Source organism: Cyprinodon tularosa, unplaced genomic scaffold, assembly GCF_016077235.1.
Source record: "Cyprinodon tularosa strain WSP-4 unplaced genomic scaffold, ASM1607723v1 ctg189, whole genome shotgun sequence".
In the NCBI taxonomy this organism is placed as follows: Eukaryota; Metazoa; Chordata; class Actinopteri; order Cyprinodontiformes; family Cyprinodontidae; genus Cyprinodon; species Cyprinodon tularosa.
The window spans coordinates 3,270,580-3,282,656 of record NW_024038669.1 but is presented as its reverse complement, the minus strand read 5'-3'; the positions used below and the strand labels follow the sequence as shown (position 1 = coordinate 3,282,656).

Here is a 12,077-nt window from a genome sequence, read left to right as displayed (position 1 = left end):
ATATCAACCATGGTAAGATTTTAAAGATTAAGACTCAATAAAACAGATTTTGAAACATGAGAGATGGAGCGGTTGATGGTGGAGCTTAAGAAAGGAGGACAGGAAAATAAAACTTGGAGGAAGTATATGAAGAATATTTTATAGATGCGGTGAAAATTTGGATTGCATACTTTTTAAAACTTCTAACTACAAAAGAAACCTGTGTGGATCTACAATGTAAAAAAAAATCTAGAAAAAAGTAAAAAAAAAAATTCTTAAGTTAAGTGTATTTGCCCTTAATTCTGGGAGGTAAATGAGATAGTTTGCCAATGGAATTAGTATTTTTACTCTAAAAATAAGATAATTAGATAATATGCACTTGAAATAAGACAATGCAATAGTTTTTTCTTATTTTAAAAGTAAATGTTCCATTGGCAGTGTCTCACTTACCTTCAAGAAATATAAAAAAAAAAAATCCCTTATTTTAAGAAAAAAATTAACTATTTATATATTTCTGTTTTTTTTGTTTTTTTTTGCATTGCAGGGGTACGGTCCACATGGATCACTTGCCTTCATGGTTTTCTGAAGTTTTAAAGGAAACTGTTTATAAATACATTATTTTTAGAACCAGAATTAAGTTTACTTGGCCATGATTTTACAGATTTTAAATATATTTATTCATAAACAGCATAACGACAGCAGCTAGCAGCTAGTCTAAAGAGTTCAGCGGGATGTTTGCTGCCCTTTTTTGTGTCCTTAAGTCTATAGTCTAGTACCTGAACACTTTTGGTTTGTTGATTCTCTTAAGCCTAACCTCCACAACCACAGAACCGAGCCAATGATGTTTCAAAACAGAAAGAAAACAAGTTTAAAACTGGATCTTTAATCATACAGTGAGGTTCTCTATATTGACTCAGATATCCTAAAATAATTTCCCTTTAAACAAAGGAATTTTTACATGGTTGTCACTTGCTTAAAAGGGGGGTTTTGGGGCACGGAGCATCATTTAATGGTTTTTTTGTGTGTTTCAAGCATTTGCAGCAAAATATGGTGTCATGATGTGGTTTAAGGACTGGACTGACCTTCAGAAAACAAGGAAAACATTGAATAAAGACTACTTTGATAGATCATAGAAACATATGACTGCTTGTAATGAAAATATAAAGACAAGAGAGCCAGATTATATTGATTATTTCCTGAGATGTCAGACGAAAAACTAAAGATAATTACCTGTAACATAGAGATGTGCATAGCAGGTGGCCTTTCCCACTTTATTGGCGATCACACTCTTATAAACTCCACCATGAGCGTGACACACAGAGCGGATGACCAGGCTGTGAACGTCTCGGACTGCAGAGACAAGAACAGACTGGGATGAGGAGAGGCTGAAAATTGGGTCCAGTTTCTGCAGGAATAGAACTGTAGGTTTCATATAAGGTGGCACTCGTTTTCTCAAAACGGAGACTTTATTTTGAGTGGCATTCAAAAGTATTCAAAGCTCCTTTGTGGTTGTTATTTCTGCCAACAGGTGGAAATTTGAATGGATTTCATGGGAATAAACAAATAATAAAGGAAAATATGCAAAGTTTCAACACTTTATACGAATGAAAATCTGATTAGTGTGGCATACATTTACATTCAACCCCCTCCAAATCAAATGCAGTCCAAGATGAAGTCACCCATCTCACTCTAAGTCCTGTTTCCAGTTTACCACGAGCCATAAACATGAGGATGGGGCTCTAATCAGATGAAACAAAATAGGAACTTTTGCTTAACGTGCATCTTAACACAGCTCATCTCTATGACGCAACTTCCCTACAGTACAGCATAGTGGTGTCAGCATCATGTTGGGAGAATGTTTTTCTTTAGGATAGGAAGAAATACTGGTCTTGTTTGATAGTTTGGTGGATGGAGCTAAATGCAGGATATTCATATAGAAGAACCAGTTAATGACTTTTTTTAAAACTTCCTGCAGAACAGCCACTTGAAACATACAGCTAAAGACACAATGGAAAAGCTCTTTATGCAATCTGACTGAGATTTGGTTACTTTGCAAAGAACAATTACCTCTATAAATGTGCAAAAAAACTAAAAATGATATGAAAGGAGCTTAAATACAAATTTAAGCCGCGCTTTTAAGGTTAACTTGCAAAAATCTGAAATAGTTACATACTGCTTTTAGATGTTTTATCACATGAAATCCCACCAAAATTATTTTATCTTGCAGGCAGCATTACCGGTAAAAGTAGGTGAAACAAAAACATTTTGAAGGATATAAAACAGAGCATTGGAGCTTTGAGCATCATGCACATGTTGGTCCGCCTACACTGCGTCATCTTTCTATCCTCCGTGCTCTCTATCCTCTTCCCGTTATGGAACCAGGTGATGGTAGGATATGGCAAACCGGCCACTTTGCACTTCAGCACAGCTTCTTTTCCCTCAATCACATCCAGGTCGTAGAGAGGTTTGATGAAGTCGGGCATGGTGAAGCGCTCCAATTCGTTCTCTGGGACCTCGGGCTCCTCGGGGATGGATGGCATCTTCTCTAGTTTGGCCCTGAAAGGAAGAAGGAAAAACATTTCAATGAAAATATTTTCAGTTAAAAGACATTAGGAGTTTGAGGCAATTACCATCCTCTTACATCTGAGAGGAGATGGCTGGCCGTGGTTCTTGTATATAGAGTTCAGCAGAGTTCTCGGCTTCTCCATTACTGTTTCGAGCTCTGATGGTGTAGAAACCCTCGTCGTCGTTGGTCACGTGGGAAATAATGAGAGAATGACGGCCACCCTCCTGGACAATTCTGATGTCCTCGCTTTCGATGAGCGGCTGATCTGAAGAGAAAAGGCAGAGTGTGTTTGAACCAGAGAGTCCGGAGAGGATTGGTTCATTAAAGTTTCTAATCATTAAGCATATTTCATATCAGACACAGACAACCACAGTGAATGCATATTTAAGGCCATTACACAGCATCTCAACTAAGTTCAAGATTATTTTTTTTTAAGGTGGACTTGTTTCTGTTTTTTTGGATCATTGTCATGCTGCATAAACCATGTGGGCTACACTGTAACAAATTGCTGTATAAAAACGGCCAAAACTGAACAGTATCATACTGTTTCTATTGAAAACGGTACTGCACTGTGAAAAACAATGCATTCTGGGCAATTATTACTGTTTTTAATAAAATACTGTAATATACTGTGAGTTGCATTGCATTTTGGGAATGATGTTACATTCAACGCCAAGGAGGCTCTCTTTAAACAGAATGCTACTGTATTTCTCAAGAAGACACGTCGTTGTGACATGCAAACAACCTCTAGAATTTTCTTTACAAGGACTATCCATTTGAATCCTGCATTTTATGAGCCAATCCTAAGGTAAGTTGGAGCATGATTTATTTGTCAGATGATGTTGTCATACAGTTGTCATTTTTAAGCAGACTATAGCTGTTTGAAAGTTAGCTTAGTTAATCTGTCATGCTGTAATAAGGAAGCTAGCATAACATTATTTGATATATCTTGTAGATAAGAAGGTAAATAATTAAAGTAATCCGTTTTCATTGTTGCTTAGTTATTTTTTGATGATTCATATTTACAAATATTGACATGTTTGGAAGCTCTTTTTCTTTCTTTTGTGCAATTTGACTTGAATTGCTAAGATTAGCTGCTAAAGTGAAATTGGTGAATGGATATCAACTGGGAATTTGGAGTTTCACAAAGTTGACTTGGCAGAAAACTGTTTAAATGTTCTCTTAGGATGAAGATGCTGAGGTGGCACTTCATGTTGTCCAGCTACTGATGGCCCATTTCAAAGAGAGCACAGATGGCCTCATCCTTTCCACAGATGTTAGTTTTGTTAATTTATTTTCATAATATTTATTCTGATATATTTCACTGAATTGTTGACATCTGAATTCATCCTGAGGAACTAATGTTCTTACTGAAATTTCTTTGTTCTTTACAGTCATCTGCCACAGTGACTGATGTTGAGAAGACCTTCAACCTGCCTTTAACACCACGCCTGACACTACTCTGTGAGTACACTGTTAACTGACATGGACTGCAAAGTTTCAGTGACTATATTTATTTTTCAGTCCTTGAATTGTAATACAACCAGACGTGACAGAAAATAGGTCACCATACCTCAAAGAATTTTCTGAAAAAATGTGTTCTGCAGCCCAAAGTGAGTATTTAGTGTAACCGGTGTACATTTGTCTACAAAACACACAAAAAAGCTTCTGGTTGATTATTTTGGGTTTTTTGGGGGGTCAAGCATAACATGCATTCTATTACAATTCCAATCAAAAAGCCAAAGATCAAAGAATTTGACAGATGGAAAAATTACAATTTTGTTTAAAAATAATGTCATAAAAAAAAAAAAATGAAATAATCAAGGGAAGTTGATCACAAAACAGCTGTCAAAGATAACCTACAAATTTGTATCTTGTTTTGCCAAGAGTTCACGATAAGCTGAGTGGCAGCAGAGATCACTCACGGTTAGGTCAATATCAACTTTGCCTGTAGAAACTTCTTTTTTTGAAGATTTAGCTCATATGTTCTTAGGTTGTCAGTAGAAATCTTAAGAAAGATGACCTAACTGGAGAATGAATAAAGATGGCCATAACTTTGCAAAGAAAAATAAAAGTAATTGTGGCTTAAGATTTTTACGACAATACAATACAATAACATGCAGATGAGACAAGGTTTTGATTTATTTGTATTGCATGAAACACAATATCTTTAAATAAATGTTGTTTTATAAATAATGGTAAAGGTAATTTGTAGAAGTCACAGTACTTGTTATAATTTTTTTTATTTTATTTTTCAGGTGGAAAAGACCATGTGACTGCTGGGCACTGGATGATCAGTCTCGAGAGCCATGTTCTATGTGAGGGCATTCAACCAACCTTTGTGACAGGGCTTGCTGCACTGTTTTCAGTGTACTACATCTTTTATCTACAATATCAAGAAGAGGCTGCATGTACACTTGAATTCATCCAGAGGTAAGGTTTGTGTCCGCCTGTCCGTCCCCCCCTTTTCCCACCTAGCACACCTTAAACCCTGACTCCTTAAACATCATATGCTAATCTAAAATTACTGCATTTTCAGGTGCTTTCGTGATATCAACCCTGAAAGAGGGACCAAGGACAGCTGTGGCAAGATCGTCTTCAAGAGGACAGGAAAAACTGTTCAAAAGAAGTCGGTCACTGTCAACCCCTGTTTCAACTCTGCTAAAAAACCTCATGGACTTCGAGTGGAATTTCATATAGGTTAGTGGGAACTTTCTAACCAGCTATTGTTGCCCCTCCACGCAAAAACAAACAAACAAAAAACTATACAGGCATGAAGGCAACTCATCCCTGAACAGGAGTGTTCTTGAGAGATTTTTTTTTGGTTTAAGGGTCATACATTTTGTTAAGGCTCCCATTTTTCTGTTCTTAAGATGTAATTTGTAATTTTGACTGTACAGGCACAATGTTTAACTTATCTTGGCAGTGTGTTGTCAAATATTGTGTCATTGTTTTATCATTTAAAGTTGGAACTCTGATTTTGCCCTAAAGGAAATTCAAGTCTAAATGTTTGATTTAAATTTTTATCAAACTAAAATTCGCAATTTTTTTCTATGCTTTAGATTGAAAGTTAAATGTTTCATTTGTTTTATGTTGCATCATATTGGTCCTCACTTCAACTAAAAGTAGTATTTTGTATTGAAAAAGTAGTGTGCTGAGTTGTACAATGCATTATTTCCATAATTTCTTTCATACTTATTTTATTTCAGACTAATCAAAAGGCCACAATTCATGCTTTATTCAAAAACTCTTTAAATCAGTTATTAAGAAATTTATTTTACAAAATAGATTATTTTCTTACTGTTTTTCCAGAATACGACTTACTTTGGACAGTTTACCCTCAACATTCTTGTAGAAAATGTTTAGGTTTAAGGCACACATACGTTGTCGTTTCAAAACCTTGTTCTTTATTATGTGGCCCACTAAAGACTGTGTATGAATCAATGTTTGAGTTTGTTCTTTTTTTTCCCAAATAAATGTTGGTTGACATGATGGAACTTACATTTTCTAAGTGTTTTTTTTTATGTTTCTATTTTGTATTGGAAATTTACAGTAGTAAGCTGTATGTGAATTCAACAGTAATCATACCATAGAAAAACTGTAATATACTGGCAACACAGCTGCCAGTAGTCTACTGTAAATCTGATAAAAACAGCAATGTGCTGTAATCAAAAGATTTCTTTTGTGACAGTAATTTACTGTAAAGTTGATTACAGTAAGGGTACTGTATAATTAACAGTAAAATGCTGGCAACCCTGCTGCCAGCATTTTACTGTGAAAATACAGGGCAATTTGTTACAGTGTACATAAGGCTCAAAATAAGGAGAAAATAAGGAGAAAATGCAGCTGCATTTTCTCCTTAAGGATTTTCTGGTAAAAATAAGATTTCATTATTTACAGCAAATGTTCCAGATCCAGAGGCAGCAAAGCTTTCACATACCATGACACCACCAACTTCATTGTTTAATATAGGTAGAAGTTATTTATTCAAAAGGCTGTGTTAGTTTTACACCTCACCCCTTAAAATAATGTAGATACTTTGGGATCTTCTAGATAATACTAAGCGAATGAGCTGTCCAGTGTGCAGCAAATATGCAAAAGAGAACAGATATGATTAATTTGTCACTGGCTGTCAATCTATGAAACTGGAGGGCATCCGTAAACACAAACGCAGTAAATTTCACATTCACTGCATGTTCATGTCCCAGGTTCAATCGAAACCACCCATGCAACAGCAACTGTGAGTGCGCAGATGACTATAGCAACACAAACGCTGAAAGATGAAAATATTGTTTTTGCATTGCCTATGCCACCGGAAGTAAGGCTAGTCTTTTATTTATGGACAATTTACAAAGGAAATTAGTTTCCTGTTTTTTGAATGGGGAGAGATGGAAGCCATGTGGTATTAAATGGAAAGAAACAAGCCATACCACATTTAAATGTAGACAAACATTACTTCCTGCTAGCTAGCTGTAATAGTGTTTACATGCACAAGAAGCCCAGTTTAAAATGATTAAAGTTATTCAACATTAAACAAGCTGATCTGTGACAATGTCACTTAACCAGTCAGTGGCTGACGGTCGTCTGATATCGCTCAAAGCAACATCAAAGTACTTACTTCCAACTATTCTAAATGGATCGATGCGAATCGACCCATAGCCTTCGAGATACGATGTGCTTTTTGTGATCATAGATCCTACTCCCTGTTGTCAGAGGGGTCAAGTGATATATTAATTTGTTTGTCGTGACAGTTATCAGTGCTGCTAGTTTAAATGAGTTCAGAAAAAAAAAATGCCGATAATCTTTATTCCAAGATTTAAGACAAAACCATTATTTGAACATTTCATTTTGTAATTTCAGGTCAATCTTTGACAGATATTTGTTTTATTTTATTTATTTTATTTAACCTTTATTTTACCAGGAAGTCCCTTGTGATGAAATCTCTTTTTTCGTGGGAGACCTGACCAAGAGGCAGCAGTACAGTGAGACATATAAAAACACAGGACAACATAATATCATCAATCATAAACTAGACTCTAGACTAACAGTTATAATTCTCTGTGCAAGCGGTTTTCAATAATGATTTAAAATGCTGTTGTGGAATAAGAGTCCGTAATTGCAGGGAGTTTTGAATATTGTGCCACGACCATGGTGCTGCATAGGAAAATTATGTTTTGCCAAGATCTGTGTTGATCCTGGGAATAGTGAAAAGAACACGACTTGAAGAGCGTGAGTTGTAACCACTGTTAGCTACAGACATGAGGTGACACAGGTATGGAGGGATATTAAAGCTGGTTAAATGATCTGAACCATCTAAGTGCTATAAGAACATTAAAAACAGATCAAACCTGTGAAGGAGAGAATAGTATTTCACATCACTGTGGTTTGTACCGATATTACGAAATTTGCTCGTACCGAAATGGCTCCAGAGGACTTTAGGAGGCGGAGTCCCGCTGACTTTGCAGTCGAATCGGGCGTTTCGACCTTCAATCACTTCTAAAACGTCCAACTTCCGAGTGAACAGAGGCTCCAGTGATGGGATGACTTTGAGTTTCCCACTTGTTGTTATTTCCTCTAAAAGTAAACACACAATAAAAGAGTTGACACACAATAATTTCTTCAGCTCGTGTGTGGTAAATATTCCTCTGATCCCCACCTTTAGCTGTGCTGAGTTTGCATGTGTACGTCCCGCTATCGTCCTCATGCACAGAATTGAGCAGCAGTCTGCACTTCCTCCCATCGAAGTGCATCTTACAGTTTAGCAAGGCGGGCTGGATCAGTTTCCCATCGGCGAGCCAGTCCACATCAGTGTCTTTTGGTCCAATGACATGACACTCGAATAAAACCGTCTCCCCGGCCTTCGCTGTGATGTCCCTCACCGGACGGATGACGGACAGTCCAGGCTCAACTGGAGGAGCTAAATATAAATAAAACAAGCAAACTGATGAGATGAAATAATGACACCAAAGTCATATGTCCATGCTAACCAATTAAATCAATCCAATGATTGGCCTGATTGTTGTTAAAGTTCTGTGGAGTTTAGGAGGAAGCTGAGACTCTTGAAAGAGAATGTTCAAATTTATTTAACGTCCTCAGATGGAGAGATAGAGCTTTGACTGGGACAGGCTTAGTACATACATTTATACAATAACTCCCCATACACACACTCTCCCTTGGAACCACCCCACCCCTACATAAAGAACTTTCTCACCAAAGAACATTTGGTTATTCCCAAGAAAAAACACTTAAATTCATCAAGGAAATAGATTTTAGCCAGATAAACACTCAGAACAGGTCTGCCGTTCACGGCATGAAGGACACTGTGTAAACTCATTCTTACACCCTTGTCCAGAGTAGGGAGGCATCTGCTTTCTGTCATCCCCACTCTTAACTTCTACATAAATTAACTCCAGCATACAGACTGGTACAAGACTTCTCAACAATCACCCCTATCTAGGATGAGGAAAGGCACACTCAAAATATTTTATCTCACAAATAGGCCAAAGAAAAATATACTTCCACAGCTCCAAATCTCAGAGTTATTAGTTTTCCCACAAGAAATGCTTCAGCTGCTTTGCAGTTAAAAGATCAGTTCCCTGAATAAGCAACTGGGCAAGCTCAAGGTCCATCCCCCCCCCAAGAATGAAGCCACAGAGTCGCAATGAGACCAGTAAATAGGTTGCTAAGAATTGGCACCAGTTGCAAACAATACAGGCAACAAAGCAGACACTTCAGTTTAAGAAAACTTTGAATGACAGACTGAAATGCTGCAGAAAGTTCAAAGATGGACAGTCGAATGTCACAAAGGGCCTGATCTTTGGAAGGTTTGTGCATTTTAAAAGAAGTGCAAACACGGACGTAATTTGAGGGGACCCTGTAGACCACCAACAAGCTCCTAATTGGCCGTCCATCTTTCCTTGTGGGATTGGCTGTCACCACTGCCACTCCTGAGAATCTCACTTTACAAATATGTGATGCACCACTGACTCAGATCTGTGATTGTTGCAGTTTTGTCCAGGAGTTACAGTCTTGGAGAAGAACGTGGGTCTGCAAACAGACGTGTGTGAATCTGCTACTTTTTGTTTGGCATTTGTTCTTCTCTTAGGTAACATATTCTAAAAGTGTTGTAATATCAGGTGTATTAATTTACACAAATCTGTGAATCAGTGTCATATGTGTGCATGTGTTTGTGTGTTTGGTTATAAGACTTGCAGCTAAGATGTCTGAAAAAGAAATAGAGACCTAAGGGACTTCTTTAAAAGTTAAAGTGTAAATTTCATTCAAACAACTGTGTAACACCCCTTCTGAAAGACGTTCACTGGCTCCATAAAGCAGCATTTCCACTTCAAGATCCACCTCCAGATTATAAAACTCTCAATAACCTTGAAAATATATATGTTTTATTAAAACTGCTGATAAATAAAACGTATTATTGTTATATACTATTATTATCATCCAAAAAGGAAAAAATATAATCTATTAATGTGATTTTATATATCCAAGCTCATATTAATTCTAAAACTATATGTTTTAATCTACATGGATTGTTGCACAGGTTATATTGAAACTTTTGAAATCAAAATATCATCCTTGAGTGGAAACATGTTTGTGCATGCAGAGCAGTTCTTCAAAGAAGGTGCAAAGTGATTTGCCCTTAAATTTTTTAAAATAATTTTTACTTAAAAAAAAGCACCAAGCACACCTTTAACATCCAGCCTTGCTTCACACTGCTTCGTCCCGTACTCATTAATGATGCGACAGGTGTAAAGTCCAGAGTCTGATCTCACTGAAGACTTGATGGTCATCTCAAAGGTGCCATCTGAGGTCTCGCGTACAATGTGACGGGGGTCTGTTTTCACTGTGACTCTGTCCCTCAGCCTGAAAACAGTTGAAGAGCACAAAACCATGATTAATTATCAGAGCTTTATTTTCATGAAGTGCATCCATAGTGAAAACAAGCTTTTCATGTTTCCTCATGTTGGTTTTGTCAGATATGTGGTGGGTGGAATTTATTAGTCACTTCTTTATTTTTCTGCTATTGTGGGTTTAAAATTCATGATGAACTCCATTTACAGAACCTTCAGGAATGATTGAGCTTGTTCCATCTATTTTGAGGACAGAGGTGATATTATATGTTAAAAACATTACAGCACTAATCGTTACATAATGAAGTAAAAAATAACAGAACATGTCACATTATCTCCTGAGTGTCCATCTTTTCATTTAGACTCAATTTAGTGTTTATAGAAACAAATAACTATTTAACTTTTGTCTTTAATGAAAAAAATAATTATCAGTTTGTAATATTTTCTATCTATGATTTTATTGCTTATTAAATTAAAAAGACATTATAAAAACAGCCACTGTAATGGTGAAATTGACACTAAACTGTTGTGCAAAAATTATTTCAACTGGACAGGAATCAGATCAAATAAGACCAGAGTGTCCCTTCCAAAGCAGATTTAAGTCATGTTAAGATCTCAATATTAATATTTTAAAAGGTTTAATGCTGTGTTATAATCCTTAAAATGGCTGTCAGAAAGCACTACCTTCTTTCTTGTTAGAGCATCATAAAACTGACCTACCAGGTTTTCAAGTCAATGAAAACTAATTACAAGAGAAGAAAATGCAAAACAGATGTCAAGCTCAAACCCTTTAAGGGAAAGCTAAGAGTTAAATCCTAATTACCCTATTTTTACTTCTTGATTTTAAAGGTATGGTATCAGCAAAGTATTAATTGAGTGAGCCCTTTTACAAAAGCAGGGGTTTTGGCACCTGACGTAACAGCAAATTCTGCCCTAGGATAAAGCTTTCATTGCTCTAATAAATGACAAAAAAGTAATAAACAAACAAAAAAAATACCTGTCTGGACCTTGTTAAGCCAAAGTTCTTTTCTGATTCTATAGGTCTTACTGAGCAGGTTATGGTAGAAGCTACCGACACAATTAAGCATGTAGGAATGATTTGAAGGCTTGACTTATAAATCTGGATAAGAAAGCATCATTTATATTTCTAAAGATTCATCTGGATTAAACAAAAAACGTAGATGTTTGGCTGTAATGCACAGCCTTATGTCTGCGGTAAAATCTGACAAAACAAACTCTCTGTGCCATCCATCAATCAATGTGCTTGAAAATGAGGATTTGGGCTGGTTGTGCAGTTTTGAGATTTGGGAACCTTGCAGTTATTAATTCCAGTGCATGTCGTTTTAAGGCCAATGCTAAAACCGATTATTTGGAAATGCTGCCTGATTCATGCTATTTTTAAGAGCTGAGTTTGCCTTTTCTTCCTTTATTTTAGTCTCAGTTTAACCCAAAAAAAATGGCCAGGACATGCCGATACCGGTTTTGATCAATACAGATTAATTTCTGTAACTGACACTATCACTTGTAATAAGATCACAAGACATAATATTTTTCAATATTATTTTACTGAAAAAGAACGTATCCTTGCATGTGAAACAATAAAAACTTGTAAAATAACTGCTCTCCAAGGCAATAACAGTGGATAGCTTTCAGACCTTTGCAGAGGT

At 36.4% G+C, this 12,077-nt stretch overlaps 1 protein-coding gene across 1 annotated transcript in view; it reads right to left on the bottom strand.

The window, feature by feature from the left end:
- The window catches only part of spegb (striated muscle enriched protein kinase b), a 69,722-nt gene that overhangs the window by 25,892 nt on the left and 31,753 nt on the right, over positions 1-12,077 (bottom strand). The window contains exons 9-14 of the mRNA XM_038282931.1: positions 10,248-10,423; positions 8,202-8,462; positions 7,961-8,119; positions 2,621-2,810; positions 2,306-2,535; positions 1,210-1,329 (exon numbers count right to left, since the gene is read on the bottom strand). Coding sequence (XP_038138859.1) covers positions 1,210-1,329; positions 2,306-2,535; positions 2,621-2,810; positions 7,961-8,119; positions 8,202-8,462; positions 10,248-10,423 — 1,136 coding nt within the window. The remainder of the gene's footprint in view (positions 1-1,209; positions 1,330-2,305; positions 2,536-2,620; positions 2,811-7,960; positions 8,120-8,201; positions 8,463-10,247; positions 10,424-12,077) is intronic.